Source organism: Eretmochelys imbricata, chromosome 2 (assembly GCF_965152235.1).
Source record: "Eretmochelys imbricata isolate rEreImb1 chromosome 2, rEreImb1.hap1, whole genome shotgun sequence".
Taxonomy (NCBI): domain Eukaryota; kingdom Metazoa; phylum Chordata; order Testudines; family Cheloniidae; genus Eretmochelys; species Eretmochelys imbricata.
In genome coordinates this window covers 12,464,216-12,491,731 of record NC_135573.1, presented here as the reverse complement: position 1 = coordinate 12,491,731, position 27,516 = coordinate 12,464,216, and the positions used below count along the sequence as shown (strand labels likewise).

The window sequence follows — 27,516 nt, the reverse complement described above, 5'->3', positions numbered from 1 at the left end:
GAACGTATTCATTCTGCTAAAGACAATACCTGCAGCTCTGTACAAAGTTGAGATAGCGTATCTTCCACAGCTAGCTCCGCTGGGGGCACAAAAAGAAAAACCACGTTTGAGAAAAGCAGAAGTGACACATTAATTCATTCAACCCTCTATGCTCCACCCTCCACGGGCAAGAGTCTCCTTGGCTCTACACCCAAGATCTCTGCTCAAAAGCCCCTCTCTTTCCTTAATGGTCAAATCCTGCTCACTTTACTCCAGCACCTACCCGCGGTGAAGTTCAATGGGACACTTGCCTCAAATCAGTGTGCAGGATTTGGCTCTTCCTATATGGGACTCCCAGTGGTGTAAGCAGCAGCTTGATCCAGAAAGGGAGCAGGCACCTACAAAATGCCCGACCCCTTTTCCAGCAAGCAGCTGTGTTAGGGCTAGTGCTGGAGCACCCCAAACTTCCACTGCGGTCAGATTATTGGCAGTGCTCAGCACTCCACCAGAGGCACCCAGCACCTTGCAGGATTATGCCCTTTACTTACTTTATAATGCAAGGTAACACAGTAACAAAATGCAAGCTGCTAAGTGCCCTGGCAAAAGCCTTCCAGGGCAGCAAATGCTTCAGCCAATTGCCCTATACTTTCTTTCTTCCCCAATATCTGAGCAATGAGGCAAGCCAGGCTTGTAAGTCTTTATGCAGCTCTGGGTCTGAAATCTGTCAGCTCTTTGGGGCAGGGACTGTACCTTCCTCTGTGTTCGGAAAGCCCTTGGTACCTATTGGGCCCTGCCACAGTGTCAGTAATAAATCTTATATTTGGAACATGTGCATTCGTTTCCTTTTCTGCAGCTATGCTCAGTGGTCCCAACCAAAATGTTTGCTTTTGGGCCTTAGTGTAGACCTAGCTTTTATAGCTTGCAACCGTCAAGTTAGTCGGCCCCAGGGAAATCCCATGATGCAGTTATGCCCCACCAAGTGTGGATCATAGAGACATTCTGCAAAACTTCATAAAAACGGGAGATCTGAAACAAAACCTCAGGAAGTTTGGCTTGCGGAATTTGCAGGGAGGAGCGATCACTAATAATAACAAGTATAGAGCACATGGCCACAAGGGAAGACTATACAAAAACACCTCCTATTTAAATGTGCAGAGTAACCATGAAGGGACAAATTGACACCAGGGTGTCTAACTACAATTTTGCCTATTCATAGGCGAAACACTGGGGGCATGAACACACATATCCACATCTCATCTTTTAATGTTCTGGTTCATGCTTCAGTCCGGACTCATGCATTTGCACTCTTGGTTTCTCAGGCTTGCTCCAGATCTAAAATGTAGGCTGACATAGCTAAGCTGGTCTGGGGAGTGAAAAATCTACCCCTTAACCAATGCTGCTATGCTGACCTAACTCCCAGTGTAGACACAGACAAATCAATGGAAGAACACTTCTGTTGACATAGCTACCGTCAGCTGGAGAGGTGTTGATCCTACGCCAATGGAAAAACCCCTTCCTTCAGTGGAGGCTGTGTCTACACTAGGGCGCTGTGCTGGCATAGCTAAGGCAATGTAGCTGGTATAGTCCCTGTAGTATATACCCTTAACATGGAAACTGGATCATTACATTTTGTATGTATAGACCATGGGCCTAATCAACGCCCACTGAAGTCAATGAAAAGACTCTCAATGACTGTAACAGGCTTTTGATCAGGCCCCAAGTCCTGAATCTACAATCAGATATTTTAGACTTGTAAATGAGAATGGAGGATTTCATTCATAAGTGGCTAAACAGTTATATTTGCATATACTGAATCTGCATGTATAGCAAGAGTGTGTGCAAATGAAATGCGTATTTATGCATCATAAACTGTCTGAAAATCTGGCCCATGGGACGCAGAAATGTAACCTGTATGTGTTTTGGTTTTTTTTATATGTGTGATAGATGAAACACACAAGAAGCAATACCACCTTGCACCTTTCAACTTCCAAACCTGCCAACGTGTGATACAAATAACCTCTACATGTGACCAATAACCAAAATGCATGACACCTGTGTTTTGTTGTCATGCTGTAATTGACAGGTTATAATAACTTTTAGGTACCAGATCTGTTTTTAAGGATGTTTTCTCACTGTGTGAATGAAATAAACCAGATTTTTTAATTGGATGCAGGTTATTTGAGGGAGGGGAACATGCGTCCCACAACAGTGAATGCAGCAGGACAGGGAGGTGGAACCAGCCCCAGTGTGGGACGTGCAGCACAATGCTTTATAGCTGACTGCTCCGATAGTACCTATAAAATCGATATGGAAGACATTCTCTCTCTCTTTTTTTTAAGCCATTGGTCAATGGAATGGGGCATGTCTCCCCCATCAGCTCTGCAATCCTAATATTGCCTGCTAATACCTTTTCAAAATATATACACATGAAAGTGCCAGCCATACTTCCTATATCCAAAGAAACAGGTTGGAAAACAGAGGCTGGCTTGCGGAGTTCTTCATTTCTAATTAACTTCTCGGTACCACTGCAAGCATGAGAGAGCACAAATTCATGAATGCAGGCCTGCAACCCTACAACAGTGCTAGGCCTTGAAGGTTTGGACCCAGTATCCTTACTAGTGCCTTATAAGGTCTACAAAGCCATAGTGGCTTCTGCTTCAGGGGGAGAATCTATTAAACTGCTGAATTAGGGAGAAAAGCAGAATACGCTTTAAAGAGCATGTGGTAATTATGTTATTATCAAGGCGTCTGTGGTAAAAAGCAATACATTCTAAAGCAGAAATTGGAGACTATGTTCTAATACAATTTACCCTAAATTGAGTTTCCCCCCCTTAATTTGAAAAATATTTGCTCATCGGGCTGTTGGTTCCTAAAGTTCTCCAACGCCTGATAGGGAGCTCAAGGCTTTGAAAGGCAACCAATTCCAGATATCATTCAAGGAAACTATTTTTGGATACTTATAATAACTTATTCCTTCTAAACACTAATGCGATCTTCAGCTAGTATAAACTGATTGCAGTAAAGCGATGTTGATTTACATCAGCCCTGGCTCATGATTACCCTAAAATAAAAACCAAAAATAAAATCAGGGAAAAAAAAAACCCTAAAATCCTACAACCAACTGGAAAACTTAGTTACTACAAGGTATGTTTAAAATGAGACCAGTCAACACTAAGAGATGTAAAATGTCTGTTCTCTTACCTAACTTCAGTTGTGGCAAATCTGGAATCTCTTTCATTATGACTGTGTAGTACACATGAAGCCCTCTGTACGCATTCAAGAGCAGCAGACACAGGTCCTTATGCCATTTGTATGCATGCTGCATGCAGTTTTCAGAAGGGACATAAAAGCTACCCTGGATAAGGAAACAGAAGAAAATAAATGCAAATTAAAATTTATGCTCTTCTTTTGTGCTGGAGGTTTTAAAAAGGTGAGTGTGAGATGCCCCATAATCTTGCATCCTTTAAATCACATTTCAATCTTTACTTCCACTTGTCGTCAGTTTACAAAGAACCACACACTTCGTGCCACAAAAGAAGATGCTCAGAGCATGATTCCAACTGGTCCTTTCCTCAGGCATTAGCTCCTTTTCTACATCAGAAGCAGGAAGCCTGAGTGTGGGTCTGTCACATGAGGATGCAATCGGACAGAAGAAAGTATGTTTAAACCCAGAAGTCTCCAAAACCTTTTGTGAAAAAGGAATAGCATTTTACACCTACCTATAGATGTACGTAGTAGAGCTTGAGCAGGCATTTGCGATATTGTAACAAAGTCAAAGGGATACCCTCCATTTAAAATCAGAACCTGACTACAAATTTCCTGCCTGCAATTGTTATGAGCACAGCCTAAGATTACTAGAAATGAAAGAAAGAAGATAAAAATGTTTCCCTGATTTTTTCAGTTTGTTTACTTTGTGCATTTGACAGCACTTTATAGATAGTCAGTTTCACTGTTCGCCCTGTGTGGTGAACTAAGCCCTGATCCTGCCGTTACCTCTGGATTTGATTGCAGAATTGAGGACTGAAGAACTTTCCCCTGTTGTTTGTGTGGGTTTTTTACCCAGAACCCCATGAGAGAAACACTTTAAAGAGGGAATTCAGGAGCAGGTGCCCATTATTCAGATCAGCATTGTCCCTTTAAGTTAGAAGGACAGAGACAGAAGGACCAAACCCCTGTACCCAAACTTTCTTGAACACTAGCGAAGTTCAGACACTGATTTGCACAGTGCAGCTGGGCCTTCCTCCTACAGTAAAGTGGCTGAACTACACACCACATCATAATTCTCCTGCACTGAATATGGGTAAGTAGAATGGCCCAGAGGTACCTTTTCAACTCCAGCGCTTGATACCGACACAGTGAGGGATTCAGATGTCAAGAAGCATGCCGATCCTGGCTCTGTTTGCACATGTCACACACTGAACTTCCGCACTGTGCAGCTTACTATCCACTTGCTATATTCCCTGCTGACTGCAGCATGCAGGGGACACCACTGAGCAGTCAACATTTCCTCACAGGCACTGCCTAGCAGTATCTGGGAAAGGACAGCAGTTCTCTGTGCTTAGAACAGGGGACGGTATCTCCGGACTTATCTTCCCACACGTGGCCTGCAAGAGCATGAATTTGGTGGTGTATTTTCCCAGGAGTTAGGTGGGATTTTGTAATGGACACAGGGAAGAAGTTTGTCTTGATGGGTGGGAAGACACTAACATGGGGCTTCTCGCTTAGCTGACACACCACGGACTGAACCTAGGACCTCCGAAGCTACACCCATAAGTCTCCACAGCTTGAGCTAAAGGGACAGGCCCTGTAGCTGGGGGCTGCAACAGACTCACACCCAGTGGGGATCAGACACAAAGGAGAATGCGTAACATACACCAAGCAGTGAATTACAAGGGCATGGAGCGGAAAAATGGTCTTTTTGCAACCTCTTCTCCTCAGTGCACCCACACAGGGGCAGCCATGATATGGATCCCAGCCCTCCAACTGTCCCCTGGCAGGTGGATAACTGCACTTGCACAGACCCCCACTGATTTCAGTGTGGCTTAATATGAGCATAGGGGCTTGCCCATGTGGAGTCAGTCAGGGCCAGGGCTCTTGCCCAACACTTGTATTTCTTGTTGGCAAATTTTAGTCTCCATTAGACACCCTCCGGGGTGTCGCTGAGTTGTGTTTTAAATATTAGCTTTAAATCCTGAAGGTTTGGAAAATCTGAGCACTCCACATTCACAACACAGAATCTGGGGACCTTGAGGAGGTGGAAAGGGGGAATGAATAGAGAAAAGGTGCTGGAGGAGGATAAAAAAGTGGAAGTGGCTTGCTCAACTTTTTAGAGTCAAAAATTATTTTGGCATGTTATTTAGGCAAAACCATTGTGACAAATAAATACTATATTAAATAACAGAAGTATCTATTTGTGGTGCATTGTAATTACTCATTCTATATTTGTGATATATTAGATCTTAGTTGCACAATAAGACGACGTTTTAATGGGTCTGTTTGCAGCCTCTCTTGACGTAAAACTTCGTGATAATACAAAAATCATAAGAACAGGAAAATGAAACATCAGGTGGGATCACAAATGTGTGAGTTAAATGCAGCGAAAATCTTTATCAATTAACTCTGTTTTAATTACATTCATGTTTGCATAGTTCTCAGATGTTGTTTTCTTTTAAAATCCTAACCTATTTTTCAAACTGATTTCATATGAATGGTTGGAGGCCCTGTGTCAGAGATCAGTTAATGCACCTTAGCTAAGCACAGGTTTTGTGAGAATGGTTCTTGCAAGACCGATGTAGTGCGAACAATGGGGGAGGAGATGCTATTTATAAAAATGTTGCTTTCTGCACAATATATTGGGCAGAATCTAGAGGTCGGTGACAGTCCAGAGCAAGAGCCAGGAGACCTAGTGTGATACCAAACCAGAAAGGATTAAGCAATTAGCAGGCTAAATGACACAAATTTAACCTTTAAAAACATATTAGAAAAGTATATAAATTGTAGTTAGGGCCATTCCTTATAAATAGCTAACAAAGCCATGTTAGATAGACTAGTGCTTTGAAATGTAGACTAGTATTGGTAGCGAAGTAGAAGAAGATAGTGACAGTATTTGTCCATGTTTACCTATATCTTGTCAGAGGTTAACAATGTTACTATATTCTATTGATCCAGAGACCAAAAGGGAATATTAACATTTAGATGAAACTTGGGTGTAATAATATCATTGCCTACATTTCTCTTTGAAGTTTGTAGTAAACTGTCTATGAACTGCTGAAATGGTTAATTGCCTTATGCTGATCAATGCAACTAATTACCTATGTATACACAGGAAACAGAATTGACTTCTAAGCCATAATGTTTATTACCTTTCTTTATCCAATTAATGCCTGCTGCATTAACTACTGTCAAGAGGTTAATGCGGCCTGCCAGAGATCTATAAATGAACTCTAGGGCCCCAATCCTGTATCTCAAATCTACTTAAGCTTGTTCAGGGGAAACTTGAGTCACAAGACTAAAGTCTCCAGCTCCAAGTCTGGATTACCCTGGTATTTCTCATGGAAGAATTTATACAAACTCTGCATATGAACTGCCTATTTGGATTATAACCTATGGAATTGATTCTGAAAGAACTTTTTGCAACTCAGTGGCTCACCATCTCTACTATGAACAGACCTAAGAACTTTATTCCTATCTGTATGTCCCCATTTGCTCAAAGTGTAATGGCTGCTCTAGAATTATAAATACGTCCAATATAAAATTATACCTTAGTCTCTTGGAAAAAGAACCTCTCAACCTTTCAATTAATTGCTTTGCTTTACTAGTTGTTTTAATCCCCTTGTTATGTAGGCACAAGAAGCTTTTACTGTACCTGTTCCAAATGAACCTGTATTGACTTCTGTTTTCAAAGCTATCACAAGTTGCAGTCTCAGCCCTTTTAGAATCGTGGAAATGTAGGGCTGAAAGAGACCATGAGAGGTCATCATGTCCAGCCCCCTGTGCTGAGGCAGGACCAAGTAAACTTAGACGGTCTCTGACAGTTCTTTGTCTAACCTGTTCCTACAAAACCTCCAGTGTCAGGGATTTCCCAATCTCCCTTGTAATTCCAATCTCCCTTGGAAACCTATTCCAATGCTGAACTATACTTACAGTTAGAAAGTTTTTCTAATATCTAACTTAAATCTTCCCATTATTTCTTGTGCTACCTTAAGTGGACATGAAGAACAATTGATCACAGACCCCTTTAAAGCAGCCTTTAACATATTTGAAGACTTACCAAGTCCCCGCTCAGTCTTCTTTTCCCAAGACTAAACAAGCCCAATTGTTTAACCTTTCCACAGAGGTCAGGTTTTCTAAATCCTTTATCATTTTTGTTGTTCTCCTCTGGACTCTCCAATTTGTTCACATCTTTTCCAAAATGTGGTGCCCAGAACTGGACAAAATACTCCAGCTGAGGGCTCAGCAGTATGCAATGGAAAGGGACAATGACCGTCCGGGTCTTACATACAACACTCCTGTTAATACACCCAGAATAATTGTAGCTTTTTTTGCAACCGAATCACATTATTGCCTCATATTCGATTTTTGCTCCACTATAACCCCTGATCCTTTTCAGCAATACTACTGCCTACCCAGTTATTCCCCATGTTGTAGTTGTGTACTTGATTTTATCTTCCAAAGCATGGTACTTTGCACTTGTCTTTATTGAATTCCATCTTGTTGATTTCAGACCAAATAAAAGGGAAAGGTAGATGGGAAGCAAATGGGGAAAAGACGTTTTGGGAGAGATGAGAGAAAATTCAGACTCTGCAATTGTTATTTTTTAATTATCTCTTAATTTTCTATGCTATTTGGGGGAGATAAATTTATTCTGGAGGAATGAATCCAGCCCATCCTATTAGTTACCAAATGTTGTTACTTTTTAATGGCTGTTTGGTGGGCTATATGGAATGAGATGCTGACTGTCAGTCAAATTACCAGTGGATTGGATGTGCACATCACCAAAACCCACTACCAGAACCGGTGCTAATTAGCATCCTCAGGCAAGGCCAAAAATTAAATGGATTTGGACTCGGAACTGTCAGCACTAGATTTTAAGGCCAGAAGGGACCATAAAATCATCTTGTCTGAAATCCTGTATAATATTGGCCATGCGTGATGTGCTCCCCAGGTTAGAAATGAGATGTGCTGGATTAGGAGCAAGTGGAGGAATCTTCCTATTTCCTAGATGTTCAGTGGCTAAGGAGAGAATTTCATTATCCAGAAAGGTCAGTCCAGCCCCTCTGTTTACCCAATGTATTTAATAGGAAAGTCATTTAATCTTTCTGTTCCTCAGTTTACTGACATAAATAGACCTGGACAAATACTAGGCAAAAAACAATTAACAAATATTTCACAAGTATTGTGGCTTTGGTACAATTTTACCACAGTCTGTCAACGCAGACTCTTATATTGGTTCATCACTGTGACATCTGACTCCTTCCAGAACCTGAGCATTTGTGACTCAATCCCCAATCTGCAAAACGGGGATAATATCTGAGTTCTTTGGTGTTCACAAATTCACAGAGATTCAAAACTGGTTTGTATGACTTGGTCAAATAGCTGCATGCAGGGTGACTCTATTGAAACCAATGGGATCTTCGCCACTGACATGAATTGGGTAGGATTTCACCCCCTGTGTCTAATATGTATACGCAATTCACCAGTGTTTTAGGGTGGCCAAGTTAGGAACAGGGATACTGAATACCAACATCAGATACATTACAAAGAATCCACAATCTGCCTTTATTAATACAGGCAGATTTCTTTTTAGCGCTGCAATTATATTAGTTGCTATGGATGAGAGATCAAATTTAAATTGACCCGTCAAAGAAACATACAAAATGTTCTGCTTCTTGACTTCACCCAGAAGACCACACTAGGCAGCATAAAACAGCAAACTCTACAAAGCCCTGCTGAATGCATTTAAATAAATGACCCATTTAAACCAACAGACCTTCTGTGTGCTGCTGTTTGCAGCCAACCAGTTTCTCCTCTAATTGACCCTATTACTTTGCAAATGTACTTTTCTTTTATAAAAAGGGAAAGTAAAATCATTTTAAAAAACCCAAACACTAATTAAATAAGATTTGTGCCAATTCACTAGTCTAACACAGAGAACAATTTGTAACTATCCACTTCCAATGTAACAAATCCATCTAATATCAAAATACCAAATGGATTTGATGCTTTGCAATATACTGTACTGTGCTTTTATTTGTGTTGTAGTCAAGCAATTTCCCAGTCCATGTTAACTGTATGCAATGTTCAACAACTGCATGAACAGTTGGTAAACTGGACCCTTTATATTTAATCTAATTGATGACAGCATTACACAACTCATATTCAACTGCTAACAAATTAGTTGTCAAGAGTTTTAACATACTTAAAAGCCATTTTAGATTGAAATCACCATCTTGGCGGCTTTGTTAATTAAATTAGGTTAGGACAGCCAGAAGTAATGGGCATTGCTCATTTCACATCGAGTTCTGGAAATGACCATCCAGCTGCATATGCATGGAACAGAGGAACAAAAATCACATCATCCAGCAATGGAAGAAACCTCTTAGGTCATTGAGTCCATCTCCCTGCCAATGCATATTGCACCCTATTGGACAGTTTCTAGTCTAGTTTCAAATATTCCAAACAATGAGAGTCCATGACTCCTCTTGGGAGCCTGTTTCACAGTCTAAGATCTCACTGTTGGGAGAGGCCCTGTCCTAACAAAACACAAGCTTACATTTAAGCACATTAATATTATTTTATTACAATAGTATCCCAAAGACCCCAACCAAGATTAGGGGTCCATTATGCTAGATGTTGTACCAAAACACAGTAAGAGACAGTCCTTGTCATGAAGAGCTTACCAACTAAACAGACAAAATTGACTGCGATGGGAGGGGAAAACACAGACACAGAGAGGTGAAGTGACTTGGCCAAGGTCACAGAGCAGATTAGTGGCAGAAATGGAATAAAAGGTAGGGGTAACTTTAGTGGATCTAGGATGATTTACACCAACTAGGTCCAGGCCGCCTGAGTCTCATTCCAGTGGCCTAGTCCACTGGATCATGCAAAGGATCAATGGGACCATTCAGATTCTTATTGTTAAGTGCATGCTTAAATGCTTCACTGGTTTGGACTTCAAATCTGCGGGTAGTCCCACTGAAATCAATAGGACTGCTCATTAAGTCAATGTAAATAAGGATGGAAGATTTGGGACATAAATTTTAAATATATATATATATATAAATGAGGGTAATACTTACAAAAGCACCTAAGTCCTATTTTCAAAAGTCTCTTAGGCACTAAGGTGATAAAAATCCATGGGATTTAGGCTCCTATGTTACTTTGAAAGCCTCTCCAAACAGATAGCTATAATGTACTGGGAATGCAAAGTAAACATGCAGGGTGGTCCACTTGTTCCTAGACGGGAGCAATTATTAATGAGCCTCAACAGTGACCAGTCCTCCTGCCAAAAATTATTCTATATATAGAAAACAGGAAACAATACATAAGTTATTGTGTCAGACAATAAAGAGTTGTTGGCAAGTATAAAAGCTTGACATAGTCCACAGATCTAAGAAGTCTACACAGAACAGTTCTTATACCTATTTAGTAGCATGCCAACGTTCCTTGTGTATCAATTCTATCAATCACCCAGCTCTTTCTCCTAAGACTATGTAACTAGCATGATACATGAAGTCTTACCCTGCTTAGAAAAAAGCACACATGTATTACCAAGTTGTCATCTATCAAGAAGCAACTTGTGAGAGCAGGATCAGAGTTTCCTCCAGAGCTGGGCCAAGACCAGGGGTGAGCAAACTTTTTGGCCTGAGGGCCACATTGGGGTATAGAAATTGTATGGCGGACCATGAATGCTCACAAACTTGGGGGTAGAGGTGCGGGACAGGATGAGGGCTCTGGCTGGGGTGCGGGCTCTGGGGTGGGGCCAGAAATGAGGAGTTCAGGGTGCAGGAGGGGGCTCTGGGTTGGGGTGCAGGGGGGTGAGGGCTCTGGGGTAGGGCTGGGGATGAGGGGGCTGGGGTGAAGGAGGGGGCTCCAGGCTGGAACCGAGGGGTTTCGAGGGTGGGAGCGGGATCAGGGCTGGGACAGGGGGTTGGGGTACGGCGAAGGGGTGTGAGGGCTCCGTCTGGGGGTATGTGCTCTGGGGTGGTACTGGGGATGAAGGGTTTGGGGTGCAGGAGGGTGCTCCAGGCTGGGACCGAGGGGTTCAGAGGGTGAAAGGGGGATCAGGGATGGGGCAGGCTGCTGAAGGGTGAGGGCTCTGGGTGGGGGTGCTGACTCTGGGGTGAGGCTACGGATGAGTGGTTTGGGGTATAAGAGGGGGCTCTGGGCTGGGATCAAGGGGTTCAGAGGGCAGAAGGGGGATCAGGGATGTGGCAGGGGATTGGGGTGTGGGACGGGCTCAGGGGCTCTGGATGGTGCTTACCGCAAGCAGCTCCCGGAAGCATGTCCCACATCCAGCTCCGAGGCGCGGCCAGGTGGCTCTGCGCGCTGCCTCGTCCAAAGGCACCACCCCTGTAGCTCCCATTGGCTGGGAACCGTGGCCAATGGGAGCTGCGGGGGCAGCGCCTGTGGACAGGGCAGCACGCAGAGCCATCTGGCCGTGCCTCCACGTACTACGCAGGAGCTGGAGGGGGGTCATGTCGGCTGCTTCCTGAGAGCCGTGCGGCGCGGGTAAGCCCCCAACCCCACTCCCTGACTGGAGCTGAGGGCTGGATTAAATGGTCAGAGGGGCCAGATGTGGCCTGTGGGCCATGGTTTGCCCACCCCTGGCCTAGACTATGAGTGTTGATCCTTTGAGACACCATGTTCCCCAGAAATGTGAAGACAAAGTGTTTGCAACAGAAGTGACTTTACAGAACTTCTTGGCAGTGTGGGGTAGCTGAATTGGTCCCAGGATATAAGACAGATAAGCCGAGTGAGGTGACATGTTTTTATTGGACCAGCTTCTGCTTACACAGAGCTGAGAGCTTAGGGTAAGGTCAGAGCTCTGGAGAAGATAAGATAAGAAGATAAGATAAGAGCTCTGTAGAAGCTCGGAAGCTCATCTCTCTCACCAACAGAAGCTACTCTGATAAAAGATATGACCTCACCCACCTTGTCTTTACGAACGTGGACGGTAAAGGGTTTTTTATCCTGTACTATAAAACATAAAGCCAAACTCTTTAGATAAACAGCTTTATGGGACCAGAAACTGCCTTTTAATGTGCGTATTATATCAATTTAATTAGCAAATTACCTTGCTTGTACTGATTTACTAATCTTCTCTAAAATATAAGGTGCTTTGTTATCTAAAACTATAAAATTAGTGACCGAAATAAACCTGTTATCCTGTGTTTATATGGCTGCTTTATTTGCTCTTCGCAGAAGCAAATCCAAAGGCATCAATAAAGACAATAATTAGGAAGAGGTCATTAACAATGTATTTTTTTGTTCACTCTTGGTCTTCTGCAAAATCTGATCTGTGAGAAAACTTACTTATGTGTTTACTAAACACAGGGGCTGATTATGACCGTATTTCTACTGATCAAAGGAGTAACAACTATATAAGCTGTCCTCGCCTACAGACAGCCCCCCAACCAGAAGCAAATACTCACCAGCAACTACACACCACACAACAAAAACACCAACCCAGGAACCAAACCCTGCAACAAACCCCAGTGCCAACTCTGTCCACAAATCTATTAAAGGGACACCAGCATAGGACCTAATCACATCAGCCTCACCATCAGGGGGTGTTCACTTGCACATCTACCAATGTGATATAAGCCATCATGTGCCAGCAATGCCGCTCTGCCATGTACATTGGCCAAACCAGACAGTCTCTACGCAAAAGAATAAATGCACACAAATCTGACATCAGGAATTATAACATTCAAAAACAAGTAGGAGAACACTTCAATCTCCCTGGTCACTCAATAATAGACCTAAAAGTGGCAATTCTTCAACAAAAAAACCTTCAAAAACAGACTCCACCATGGAGTCTGCAGAACTGGAATTAATTTACAAACTGGACACCATCAAATTAGGCCTGAATAAAGACTGGGAGTGGTTGGGTCATTACAAAACCTAATTTCCCCCTACTGTTACTCACACCTTCTTGTCAACTGTTTGAAATGGTCCACTCTCATTACCACTACAAAAGTGATCTTTCCTCCCTTGGTATCCTACTGTTAATTGAATTATCTTGATAGACTGACCTTTCACTTGGTAAGGCAACTCCCATCTTTTCATGTGCTGTGTATTTATACCTGCTACTGTATTTTACACTCCATGCATCTGATGAAGTGGGTTCTAGCATACGAAAGCTTATGCCAAATAAATGTGTTAGTCTCTAAGGTGCCACAAGGACTCCTCATTGTTTTAACAATATAAAAGTGACCTAAGATCCAAAGCAGGGCTAATATTACTTACCAATTTGTACAAGACTAATAGGAACAGTTTAACTATGGTAATCAATTACGTTATCATCCTTTGAATGAAAAGCTGGGGATACAGGACCCCTCTACTTAAAAGTGCAGCTACACACTGAAAAATGCCTGTAGAAATGGCCTGGTGGACTTCCATTTTGTTTTTGAATTATTTTATATCAGAAGTGCTGTGTTTATGACTTACAATGTGGTTTTCCGAACTACCAGCCCTGCAAGCTCACTACGATCTTGAATAAACTCACACAGAAAAATTATAAAAGACAAAAAACACCATGTCACCCCTGGGTGAATACTTTTCACAAAACAATCACTCCATATCTGACCTGCTGGTCCTCAAAGAAAAACTGCAAAACACTGTCAAAAGACAATTCTGGGTGCTTAAATTCATAACTTTGCTAAACACTGAAAAATCATGGTCTTATTAAAGACACTGGATTCATGACTTATTACAAAAATTTGTAACCCACTAACCCCTCTTTTTTGTCTTATGCCTGCAGAGGTGTTAACTGGCCAGGGCTCCGTGAATGGTCTCTTACAATATGTGTGAAATACTTATGCTAAACAATCTGTCCCAACTTCCTTTTAGCTGTGACACTCTGAGTACCTTTTCCAGACCTGAAGAAGCGCTCTGTGTCTGGTCTCTTTAAGCTACAAAAGTTGGTCCAGTAACAGATATTACCTCACCCACCTTGTCTCTCTAATATCCTGGGACCAACATGGCTACAGCAACTCTGCAAACAACAATGGAAGAGTTCAGCAAAACTCAAACTTCTGTAAGCCCAGAAATACACAGGACAAAATTAAGGTTATCCAAACCACCTAGCACTGGTAATAGCCACCTTCTTATAGGTGGAAGTGGTATCTTTTGTGCATGTGTGAAGGGATTGTTAAATTTGGCAAGTGTGGTATATAGTGTTTCTGGGAAGCTTGCTCAGTGTTTTAGGTACGACATGTGCAGTTCGTGCCTGTCCACTACAACGAAAAGGCAGAGTGGGTGTGTGTGTGTTATGGGTGAGGTGGGGCTTCATTCAAAAATGTCTGAGTTAAGGTTGTGTGGCCATTTACCATACCTGTGTATTTCTTGGCTTTCAGACGTTTGAGTTTTGCTGAACTTAATGGTCTGGATGGGCACAGGAGTGTTGTATATAAAACATGTCCCACCCTTCGCGGCACTGATGAGGTCTCAGCTGGAGTACTGTGCCCAGTTGTGGGTGCCACACTTTGGGAAAGATGTGGACAAACTGGGGAGTGTCTAGAGGAGATCAACCAAAATGATAAAAGGTTTAGAAAACCTGACCGCTAGGAATAGGGCTGCCAATTATGGTTGGATGTAGTCCTGGGAAGTTTAATCAGGTGACATAATCTTTAATTAAAGCTTAATATTTAATTTCTGGAGACTCCAGGGCAACCCTGAAGGGTTGGCAATCCTACTGAGGAAAGCTTAACAAAATTGGGCATCAGCAGGATAGCAGGCTCAGGAGTGTAAGTGGCCCATTCATCTCAATTAGATATTCCCAGCTGAAAAAGAATATCCTATGGAGATTAATACAGCCTGAAACAATAGCTCTGTGATAAATGAATGGCAGGGGCGGGAGGGCAGCTCCTTTAATGGACACCCAACTAGCCAGGTAGCTATAAAATCCCTCTTAGTAGCTGTTCTCTACTTGCTTTACCTGTAAAGGGTTAAAAAGTCCACAGGTAAAAGGAAAGGAGTGGGCACCTGACCAAAAGAGCGAATGGGAGGGCTACAACTTCTTAAAATTGGGAAAACTTCTCTTTGTCTGTTCTGTTGTTTTTCTCTGGAGAGAGGGGACAGAGCAGAGACTGGGCTGGGACTATGCTGTAAAAAGCTTTTTCTCAGATATGGAAATCATCAGATCATACCTAAAACCTACACATAAATCAGAAAATGTCTAGAAAGACACTATTAGGTTTATTTCTGTTTATTTCTTACTGACTCCTCTCTGCTAACCCCAAATGCTTTTGTTTTGCTTGTAACCTTTAAGCTGGACCTCAAGAAGGTTATTTTTGATGTTAAATTTTTGGTAAGTGTTTTTTTTTTAAATCTAGCAAAAACCTAAGTTCCAGATGTATTTTCTTTCTTTTTGTTTTTAATAAAATTTACCTTTTTTAAGAACAGGATTGGATTTCTGTGTCCTAAGAGGTTTGTGCATATGTTATTTAATTAGCTGATTTCCTTTGTTTTCTTTCTCAGCTCTTCCCCGGGGGGGGGGGGGGTGAAAGGGCTTGAGTGTACCCCACAGGAAGGAATTCCAAAGTGTGCCTTCCTGGGTTCCAGGGGGTGTTGCATTTGGGTGGTGGAAGCATCTACCCATCCAAGCTGAGAGAGAAGCTGTAACCTTGGGAGTTTAATACAAGCCAGTACTAATTTTTAGAATCCTTGGGGGCCCCCATCTTCTGCACTCGAAGTGCCAGAGAGGGGAATCGGCCTTGACAAGCTCTGTGATGTGTGAAGTTTCCTTTTCAGTCAGTGCGTGTTCCCTCCCTACCCCTCAGGTCAAGCATGTCCGTTCTCAGCTCCTCACCCCAGGCTCAGCAGCATGTCTTGGTGCATGTTCTGAGCATACCTGTTCTCAGTTCCCCACCCAGACAGGCAGAGCACCCTCAGATCCTGGGGGCATTAGGCAGAGTGATTCAGACACCCAAAAAAGGCTCACATAAGGAGGGGCATGGAATTGGTCTCAAGGCTCCCCAGGGGTCACTGACCCCCAGATAAAATGAGGGGATTAGAGAGTGGGGCTCAGACACCCCCGAAAAGGCAAGGCCCCCCAGCTCCTGGCACACATAAGGGACCAGGGCTCAGACATCCCTGGGGGCAGGGACACCCAGAGCCCAGTTTATATAAGGCAGGTAGGGAGACTGGCTCAGACAGGCAAGTCCCCTCCAGAGCCTGACTCACATGGGGAGCAGGCAAAGGGGTTAAAACCCCTGTAGATGGGTTGGGCCCCTCAGATCATGGCATACACATAGGAAGGGAATGTGGGGTTGCCAGGTGCCCTGCCCCTATTCTCCCCCATTTTGCCCTTCCCCCTTCTCCATTCCTACCCCAAGTCCCTATCCCCTCCCCAACACCTGATCCCCGAACCCTCTCCACTGTTCCCACCTACCCCATTCACGCCCAACCACCCTCCACTTCCAGTGAGCATTTGCTTGTGTGGTTTATTTTCTTTGCAAAACATAGTTTTAGCATCTTCTCAATATTCTGCTGCATACGCATTACGGTCCTCCAAAATCATAGAAATGTAGGCACCTCAGGAGGTCAGCAAAGTCCAGCCCCCTGCATTGAGGCAGGACCAAGTAAACCCAGACCATCCTGGAAAGGTATTTGTCCAACCTGTTCTTAAAAAAACATGCCATGATGGGGATTCCACAACCTCCCTTGCAAGTCTGTTCCAGAGTTTTAACTATCCTTATCATTAGAAAGATTTTCCTGCTAACCTAAATCTCCCCTGCTGCAAGTTAAGCCCATTACTTCTTGTCCTACTTTCAGTGGACATTGAGAACAACTGATCACAGCAGCCCTCTAGAGCAGCCCTCAATATCTGAAGACTGTTACTAGGTGTCTCCTCAGTCTTCTTTTCTCAAGACAAATCATGGCCAATTTTTTAAAATCTTTCCCCATAGATCAGGTTTACTAAAACGTTTGACATTTTTATTGTTGTCCTCTGGACTCTTTCCAATTTGTTCATATCTTTCCCAGAGTGTGGCTCCCACAACTGGACACAGTACTCCAGCTGAGGCCTCACCAGTGCTGAGTAGAGCAGGAGAATTACCTTCTGTGTCTTACATACAACACTCCTGTTAATACACCCCAAAATCATATTCGCCTTTTTCACACCTGTATCACATTATTGGCTCATATTCAATTTGTGTTCCACTATAACCCCCCGATCCTTTCCAGCAATACTCCCAACAAGCCAGTTATTGCCCATTTTGTAGTTGTGCATTTGAGTTTTGCTTCCTAAGTATAGTAATTTGCACTGATCTTTATGGAATTTCATCTTGTTGAATTCAGACCAGTTCTTCAATTTTTCAAGGTTGTTTTGAATTTCTAATCCTGTCCTCCAAAGTGCTCCCAGATTGGTGTCATCCACAAATTTTATAAGCATACTCTCCACTTCATTATCCAAGCCGTTAATGAAAACATTGAATAGTACCAAACACAGGACTAACCCCTGCCTGCAGGATCTCACTAGATGCACCCTCCGAGTTTAACAGCAAGTCATTGAAAGCTAGTCTTTGAGTATGGTCTTTCAACTAGTTGTGCACCCATCTTGTATTTTCATTGAGAGCACATTTCTCAAGTTTGCTTATTATAGAATATTTGTGGGACTGTGTCAAAATTCAATATATATATATATACACACTTACTAAATTCAAAACACATATACAGTTTCCCCCCCATCCAGTATCCTGTCAAAGTAGGAATTTAGGTTGGCTTGGCATGATTTGTTCATGACAAATCCATGCTGCCTATTCCTTATAACTCAAGATCATTACAAAGTGATTGTTTAATAATTTGTGTCAGTATTTGTCCAGGTATTGAAGTTCAGTTGACAGATCTGTAATTAGTGAAGTTCTCTTTGTTCCCCTTTTTAAGATTCTATTGTTGTCTTTTGGTAGTCCTGACTTCATAGAGAAGGACTGGAGCAATATGCCTCCTTGTTTTCTTCAGCCTTTTGGCATGGATTGGATTTGAACGCAGAGAGCCTGAGGTGGATGCTCTGCTTCAATGACTGTCACACACTTCAGAGCCTTCCAGCTCTACTGGTAGCTTTTCAGATAGTTAGCCTTTCTCTCTGCTCAAGTCCAGTGTAATTCTTATTGTGCCTATCTGGAGATGCAATCCCTTTGTCAAATAATGTTTTAATTTGCTTTCCCTAGTGGGTGCCGCACACTCTGTTGGGGTAACCCTCAAGTGTCTGAGATGCTGGTGCGATGATCTGAGCCCTAGTCTGATCTCTGTCTGTGAGCTAAAAAGCATTGCCACAATGTGTCAATGTTATGAGAAGCTGGTTGTGGTTTTTGCCATGGGGGCTGTATCTCAGGGGCCCCTCAGTCAAATGGCCCCAGATTTGGATTGCTAACCTTACCATGTGTGCCATGAGGTACATCAAATTTCAGGACAGTCCAATTTACCATATATTAGAGCACTTAGAACAGCTGAGCTTTAAACAGAAAGCTGGTCTTATCCTTCACTATAGCAGAGCTGTCACTGCTAGAATTAAATCCGTCAGAACTTATCTGTAGCACTAAGTAAGCAGTGGAACAGATCTATTGTGAGTTAGTGCAGCGGACTGGAGAGAGTTATGTCTACACGCAGGTTTTGTCATGGATCATTTCACCAAAGGCATATTACTTGTCTCCATTGCTTTATTTATACCAGCAGATCATACTGAACCCCTACCTACACCTTATGGGTATTGCAAGACAGCCTTATTTGTAAAGTGTGTTGAGATCCTCTGGATGAAAGGTGATGTAGATGTGCCAAATATTTATCTTATAAAACAAGCAAGGAGGTGGAGGGTTTTAAAAAGGATTGGGGTAAACATGCAAAAAAATCCAGTTAATGCAAAAGGGATTTAAAACCACAAAACAAACAAGACATCTAACCAATGCTGTCAGGACATTGCACAAGAACATAATATTTCTGGTTTAATTATAGTGCAGAATGTTCATCCACTGGTAAGAAAAGGCAAACTCACACCCATTACTGTGATCAAACAAGGACCCCTGAGCAGAAGAGCTGCCATGTTATTAGACATCACCCCAGGCAGCAGACATAACCAGACAGGAAACTCTCATTATAGTTGCTAGCACCTCTGTCTTGGCAAAAAGAGAAAGTGTTTGCATTGCAGAATAATGAGCTCAACATCACTTTAAGGGCAACTGGATGCAACTAAAATTTTATGTTACACTTTTAAATACATCAACAGAGAAAGATGTTTCAAACTTGTGCCCTGGTGTGCTGACGTCTACCAGCTGGTGGTGGATTTGCCCTCTTTTTATCTTTGCCATTAGCTGATTGATGCAAAAAATCACTACATAAGTTATGTTATCTTAATACTTTTGTTAAAAGAGTGTGATCAGTTATTTAGGTGGTGATATCAAACTGATATCAGTTTAATCAGTTTTGTCACAAAGCAAGTACTAGTTACACAGTAAAAATAAAAAAAGACACACCAGTTCCTAGCTGTCCCTTTCCATAGGACACGTTATATTTTAAAGCTTAGAATTAACAAGGCTTCTTTTGCAAACTTCTAAACAGTGTCCAAGTGATCTAATATTTAGTGTGCAACTGTGACCCTAAGATCCCTTCAATGCCAGTTAGTAAAGAGGTCACTGTCTTGTAACAGCAACTCCTACAGGCGTGACAAACTCACTACACCTAACACAAGGCTGTCTTAGTATTTGTCTGTAAAGAAGGTTGTGTGAGGTATCAAATCAAAGTTTATATTATACTGTCATTATAAGTGCTGCGTTATGTACGTACGGGTGATACTTACGAAGCTGTATGTCTATACTATAAATATGTGTAAGGCATGTAACCAGGCGGGATTGATCAACAAGTTTGTCCTAGACAAATGAATGTTGACTTGTCTGTCTGCCTGTGTTTCCAATGTAAGTCAAGCATTGTAAATGGCAAAGCACAATGGAAACTGTATTTGCATGTAAGTCAACAGGAAAAGCCAGGTTGACGGGGATGGGGGATGTTGCAGGGGAAGACACTAGAGACTAAAACCACAGGGAGTTGTCTTGTCTCTGGGGTTGAAACAATGAGTCCTGGGGCTATATAAGCACAAGCAAAAAAAATTGTTATCCGTTCACTGAGGAACATTCTTGGCAGAGGGAGGTGATTTGTTACCATTATCAGTCCCCAGTTGGGACTGCAAACCAGAAAGCGCTGCAGAAAATCTTTGAAGGTGAGAAACCATGTTAGACAAGGATTGTAACCTGCTAAAAGAAAAGGAGTACTTGTGGCACCTTAGAGACTAACCAATTTATTTGAGCATAAACTTTCGTGAGCTACAGCTCACTTCATCGGATGCATACTGTGGAAAGTGTAGAAGACCTTTTATACACACAAAGCATGAAAAAATACCTCCCCCCACCTCACTCTCCTGCTGGTAATAGCTTATCTAAAGTGATCACTCTCCTTACAATGTGTATGATAATCAAGTTGGGCCATTTCCAGCACAAATCCAGGTTTTCTCACCCCCGCCCCCACACACACACAAACCCGATGCATGCATCCGATGAAGTGAGCTGTAGCTCATGAAAGCTTATGCTCAAATAAATTGGTTAGTCTCTAAGGCGCCACAAGTCCTCCTTTTCTTTTTGCGAATACAGATTAACACGGCTGTTACTCTTTAACCTGCTAAAGTTATGTTTACTCTCTTAGTATGTTACACTTTTGTTTTATTTGTAACCAATTATGTTTCCACTATCCTCACTCCGTATCACTTAAATCTCTGTTGTTTATTGAAAAACTTAGTCTTGGTTTTGTTGAATATTCATCTCAGTGCTGTAGTATTAAGTCAAGCAAGAATCCTCAGCTGACCCCAACAGGCTGGTGTGTACAGTGTCTCTCTGGAGACAGCAAACTTGGCAATCTCTATGAGTGTCCAGCAATAGGGGCTGGATACTACAGGGGAAAGCTTTTCGAGGGAGATTGGGGTGCACTTAAAGTTAACCTGCAAGGTGAAGTAAAGACTGATACAGGAGATTGGGTGGCTCATGGGGTGACAGGAGCTGACACCCGATTGAGCACAAGCAACTCTCTCCAGGGCGGAGGGAGGGAGGAGGTAACCTGCGTGCCCTGGGAAAGTGTCACTGCAAGCTCTTTGGGGAACCTTCTTTTACGTTGGGAAAGTGCCTTGTACAACCTATGGGCTACCAGAAACGTATACCAATCGGTGACTGTCATAAATATAAAGGGAAGGGTAATCACCTTTAAAATCCCTCCTGGCTAGAGGAAAAATCCTTTCACCTGTAAAGGGTTAAGAAGCTAGGATAATCTCGCTGGCACCTGACCAAAATGACCAATGAGGAGACAAGATACTTTCAAAAGCTGGGAGGAGGGAGAGAAACAAAGGGTCTGTGTCTGTCTGTGTGATGCTTTTACCAGGGACAGAACAGGAATGGAGTCTTAGAATTTAGTAAGTAATCTAGCTAGATATGCGTTAGATTATGATTTCTTTAAATGGCTGAGAAATTGAGTTGTGCTGAATAGAATGAATATTCCTGTCTGTGTGTCTTTTTGTAACTTAAGGTTTTGCCTAGAGGGATTCTCTATGTTTTGAATCTAATTACCCTGTAAGGTATTTACCATCCTGATTTTACAGAGGTAATTCTTTTTACTGTTTCTTCTATTAAAATGTTTCTTTTCAATAACTGAATGCTTTTTTCATTGTTCTAAGATCCAAGGGTTTGGGTCTGTGGTCACCTATGCAAATTGGTGAGGATTTTTACCAAACCTTCCCCAGGAAGTGGGGTGCAAGGGTTGGGAGGATTTTGGGGGTAAAGACGTTTCCAAACAACGTTTTCCCAATAAACCCAGATAAATGTTTGGTGGTGGCAGTAGAAGTCCAAGGGCAAAGGGTAAAATAGTTTGTACCTTGGGGAAGTTTTAACCTAAGCTGGTAAAAGTAAGCTTAGGAGGTTTTCATGCAGTTCCCCACATCTGTACCCCAGAGTTCAGAGTGGGGAAGGAACTTTGAAAGTGACAGAATATGCATGCATATGCAGAATAATAATACCCAGATGTTCTAAAGCTATTTCCTCAGCAGATTCCAAAGCGCCTTACAAAGGAGGACAGTATCATTGTCCCATTTTATAGATGGGGAAACTGAGGCACAGGGTGGTGAAGTGACTTAGTCCAGGTCACCCAGCAGATCAGTGGCAGAGCCAGGAAAAGAAGCCAGATCCCCTGAGTTACTCTTTCATTTCACAGATACCGGTTTCTCATTGACAGAACACAAAAATACACCTGTATTTTTAAAGAGATATTGAGTTAATCATTCCCTTCATCACTGGATGGAGTGGGGATGGGCATCAGGAAACTGGTTACAGCTCCCCAGTCGTAAGCCAGCCTTGTCATAGCGTGAGTAAGACCAGCCTAAGAGCTGCCCTAACTTACAGCACTGGAGGAGGGGCCGGAAGAGACCTTATATCACAGTGAAGGGTCAGCAGACTGGGGTGAAGCTCTGCCATGTCCCCTCCGCCTGCAGTGTGCCCTCGATGCCAGGGTGTGGAGTCGCTGGCATAAGAGCTGGTGGAGTAAGTTCCCCTCTGCCAGAGGATTTCTGTGCTGGAGATCTGCAGCCAGAATCTAGCCCTTTGCATTGTCTGAACAGCAAAAAGGGGCTGGGAACATAACAGTATCTGGCTAATTGGAACTTTAACATTGGGACTAAAAAAGCAGTGACTTTCTGTCTAAAGCTTAGGGGCAGGTCAACAAGCAGCCCCCGGGGGAAGAGAACTACCTGCATGGAAATATGTTGTATTCTAACCAAGTTGTATGCAAGCCACGAAGAACATGGGCCAGATTCTCTGTCCTACTCTGGTCCCTTTGCACCACGCTGGTAATGCAAAGGGGCCAGGAGGCTGCCACATCTCTCAGCTCGGGGGTGTTTCTGGTGAGTGTTGGGATGGCGGAGCCAGTTTTCACCCCCCTCCCCTGCAGTCTCTGACATGGGGGGCCATGCCTGGCAGGGGAGGGGTCAGATCACACCGCCCTCCAACAAGCCCCAGGTGACCGGCAGTCCCGTGAAGGCCATAGCATCAGACAGAGGCTACAGCAGTCCTGAAGCTGTTCTAAACTATGCTAAGGCCAGGATCCATATAGACCCGACCAAAGAATTAGGGGAGTTGCAGCCAGCTCCTTCTCTCCCCACACCACGTCCAGGAGATACTGGAGAGAGCAGTGGCTCAGTGTGTCTTTGCATTACACCTAAGCAGGAACACAGGAACCCTATGAAGTGCCATCTGTTACATGAAAGGAATTGGGCAAGGCGAGGCTGCCTGCCTAGGAACACAGGCTTTCGTTACACACTGCCAAACGGTGCCAGAGAGGAATCAACTTCAGGCACCGACTTACACTTCTGGCAGAGGTAACTCCATTGACCTCAGCGGAGTAAATCCCAGTTTACATTTAGGTAGCTAAGGGGAAGGTCAGTCCCTTCGTATCTAAAAGTAGCACGGAGTCCTGTGGAATCACCACCGTGGCTGGCTCAGAGCAGCCAGCCGGGGACTCGGCTTAGCTCCAGGCTCCACAGGATCTGGGCAGGGCCTGCACTCCAGAGCTCTTGGATATACAGGGGCATGGAATCCTTTCCCTTGCTCACTCTGCTCCCAGTTTTTCCTGCTAGAGGGGACATTGCCCTGGAAACTGTGCAAGGTAATCATAATGGAGGTCATAATGACATGGATCTGAAGGAACACCTACAATGCTGTATGCATCCCATGTGAGCCTAGAACATGTCCCCTGGGGTGGACGGGTCATTTCCTTGAGGTAGTCTCATCCACTAGGGAGCATGGGGCTCACCCCTGATTTATTTTCCTGAATGTGACCCCTGAAGAGGCATCAGGCCTGTGCTTCTCTGTTGTTCTGAAGTCACCTTGTGGCTTTGAAATATGCAGTTAGAAGAAGAAGCAACAGATGCACTGAGGATCAGAACAAAGCTACCTACCATCCTGCCTCTTTCACAGGGACTGGATGATTCGGCTGATGAAGCCAAGAGAAAAAACAGGCACGTCGTCTCATTGTCTGATTGAAACAGAACCTGCGTGTGACATGGTGACCCTATGAGACTTAGCAGGTTTGCATCTGGCGGAAGCTGTAGGAAGTGTGTCCAGGACGGTTTCAGCTTTTTATAATCCCTGCAGAATAATCTACCAAGACAGCAGGCAGCGTCACTAGTTTAGAGCTGCAAATTCAAATCTGCCTGTTTTACGTAACTCCTTTGACTCCACTGGAGCTACATTCAGGAGGAATGAGGCCCATGGACACCTCCCTTTGGATCAGCAATTCTTCAACAATTGGTACCTCTGAATTCGGTGGTTAGCTATATTGAGTACAATGCTTCACCATAACGATCACGTGAACTCAGGCCCAGTGAAACTTTGCATGAACTACGGTACAGACATGATAAAGCCTAGAACATAAACTATGCACAAGGCTGTGTTTTAGACCTAGAGAACACAGTGTCCTCGTATACTGCTGGATACACAGTCTCCTGCTCATCAGCTCTTAAATTAAAGCCAAACGTGGCAAGGCTCAGAAGAGAAGCCATCCAGCCTTTGGAAGCAGAATCCACTGCAAACAGGTTCATGTTCAGGAAACATTCATTGCAGGGAAGACTGAGCACAAAATAATGTAAGTAACAAGGTTTTTTTCCTCCTTTTTTTTAATATGTAGTCACAACCTGCAAAGCCTGATGGATTTTGGACCATTTTAAAGAAAGCCTATGGGCCAAATATAGAGGTGGTATAAATGGGATATGTTATACATCAGTAACTCAGTGTAAACTGGTGTGATTTGTATACTGGTGGAGGCAGGGTTATAGCCAGAAAAGCAACTCACAGGAAGATGTAAAGGAATACAGGCTCCTCTTATTTAATCTATCTCTTTCTAGCATCCTCCTGTTAGCTGCTTTAGCAGCTACCAAACCACCTTTCCACTGGTACATTACACCCACCTAGACATGTCCACCCTTAGGAATTTACACTAGGAATTTACACTAGGAATTTACATGCGGACCAGGTTGGTGCACCATTTCAGCTGTCCCCGTCCCAGACCGCTTCACCCCCTCCTTCTCTCCTATCCACCCATTTTACATCCTCCACCTGCAGTCCTGAAATAGCCCTTGAGTATTTGCCCAATCATTTCCATTGCTTCAGAGCGAGGCACATTCCAAAGATGCTTTGTGTATTTTAATGTTGCTGTGTAGGCCAAAAGCCTAATAGGAAGACATTGTCTCAAGCAAAATTTTACTCCATTTTGCTTATTTTGCCTTATACTCCATTTTGCTAGCCTTGAATTAGTAAGAAGAAATTGTTCTGAGTTTATTTTTTGCTGATTGTGTTAACATTTGTTTTTAGAATGATAGAAGTTTTATGGCTGTAATTGCCTTACTTGCTGTTTGGTATGAGTGAAGAATGTATGGTAATTAACTGAAAAAGCACAACTGGGCTGGTCAAGAAGGGAGTGGAGGAGTCAAGAGGCACCAACGTTATTATCAATCACCCAGATGGCAAATTGAAGACTCAAAAGCAAAGGCATCCACCCCAAGGACAAGATAAGGAGTTGAGCCAAAGGGACAAGATAAGAAACAGCTGTGGATCCTCTCGGTGACAACTCAAAATAATGCTAATTAAGACCAACCTTGAATACCTCGTGATTGACAGCTCCGGTGTAACACAGCAAGGTCCAGAGACTTGTATGGGAACTTATCACTATAAAAGAAGGGTTTATTGCCATGGGACTTTGGGTTCGTTCTGCACCAACATCGGAGTTTCAAACGTGTTTGACTTAGGCCTAGCTCCCCTCCCTTGTGTGCAGTTTCAGCTGGCTACCGGAACTGACCGAGCAACACTAAAGACTGGTAACTATAAAATCCAGCTGCAGAACCTTTTGGGGTGTGTGTATATGTGTGTGAGAGAGAATGGAAGCATATGCTGATTTCAATGCTTAAAATGTACTCTCAATAAACGCGGCATATTACCTTATCCCCTTTAAAAAGATTCTGTGTGCTTCTTATAAGCATAACAGCTGTGGGGCTGCAAAAGTGCTACATCGGCATTCCAAACTTCTGTGACATAGGGGGACATGGCCGTCTGTAATAGCATGGACATAGACTCCAGGGTGGATTCAGATGGGAGGAAGGATCAGAGCTTGAATGGACACTGGAAGTGGTCTATCTGAGGACAATATAGAAAAGAAAGGTGCTGTACCATGGGTACACCATGGGGAAGGGGTGTCTATGCCTATTGATGGGGAAGGTACAGGCCTTGGCTGAATGCCCCAACCCCACCTTAAAAAGACAGGTACAACATTTCCTGGGGTTAACAGGGTATTACAGATGGTTCATCCTGAACTTCATCACAATTGCAGCCCCCAATTATGGACTTGGTGAAAGATACAGCTCCTCCCCCCCCCGCCCCCAAAGTTCTGATGGTCTCAAGATTGCACTATAAGGTTTCAGAACTCTGCAGGTCAACTGGTTCAAGAGCCCATCTTGTTCCACCCTGATTTCTCAAAGCCTTTTGTCTTATAGACTTCTGATGCCTGTAAATTTGGCCTGGGGGCTGTTATCACAGGAGGTGGAAGGAGAGGAACACCCCATCCTTTACCTCAGCCAAAAGTTGTTCCCCTGAGAAGTTTCATACTTGGTAATTTAGGAGGCCCTGGCAGTGAAGTGGACAATCGAGGTCCTCCACTATTATTTATGAGCCAACTATTCCATCTGATGACAGCCCATGCAGCCCTCTTTAGTGTTTACATGCCATTAAAGACCACAACCCCTGGATCATGCAGTGGTACCTCTCACTACAGCCATATCAGTTTGAGGTGCTGCCCTGAGTAGGAAAAGATCACAAGAATGAGGACTTCTTCTCATGGGATGGAGGAAACTTGTCAACACAGACCAACACCAGACTTGCGGGGGAGGGAGAATGATGGGGTTTACAGACCTTTCTCCTGCCCCACTCCTGGATGAGGGGGAATAACTGAACACTGGGAAGTGAGCTGGGGAATGCTTACTGGACAAGGGAGCCACTGAGACTGACTGGGAACTCCCTCTGAGGGTGGATGGTGACTAAAATCATGCCCTGAACTGAATAGAGAGCCAGGAGGTAGTAAGGGGCCTGGGGAAGGCTAGTCAGGTGCGTACCTCTCTCCCTTGGGCGCTGGGCTGGGACCCAGTGGAGATGGAGGGCTTGGCTCCCCCTACCTCCTCCCCCCCAGTCCATCTGTTCCACAATTTGACCAGTGGGCCCACTGATCATCAGGCAAGCCCATCCCAGGACT

At 43.5% G+C, this 27,516-nt stretch overlaps 1 protein-coding gene across 1 annotated transcript in view; it reads right to left on the bottom strand.

Moving 5' to 3' along the window:
* The window catches only part of FAM135B (family with sequence similarity 135 member B), a 230,378-nt gene that overhangs the window by 30,341 nt on the left and 172,521 nt on the right, over positions 1-27,516 (bottom strand). The window contains exons 7-8 of the mRNA XM_077808827.1: positions 3,181-3,334; positions 30-79 (exon numbers count right to left, since the gene is read on the bottom strand). Of these exons, the coding sequence (XP_077664953.1) occupies positions 30-79; positions 3,181-3,334 (204 nt within the window). The remainder of the gene's footprint in view (positions 1-29; positions 80-3,180; positions 3,335-27,516) is intronic.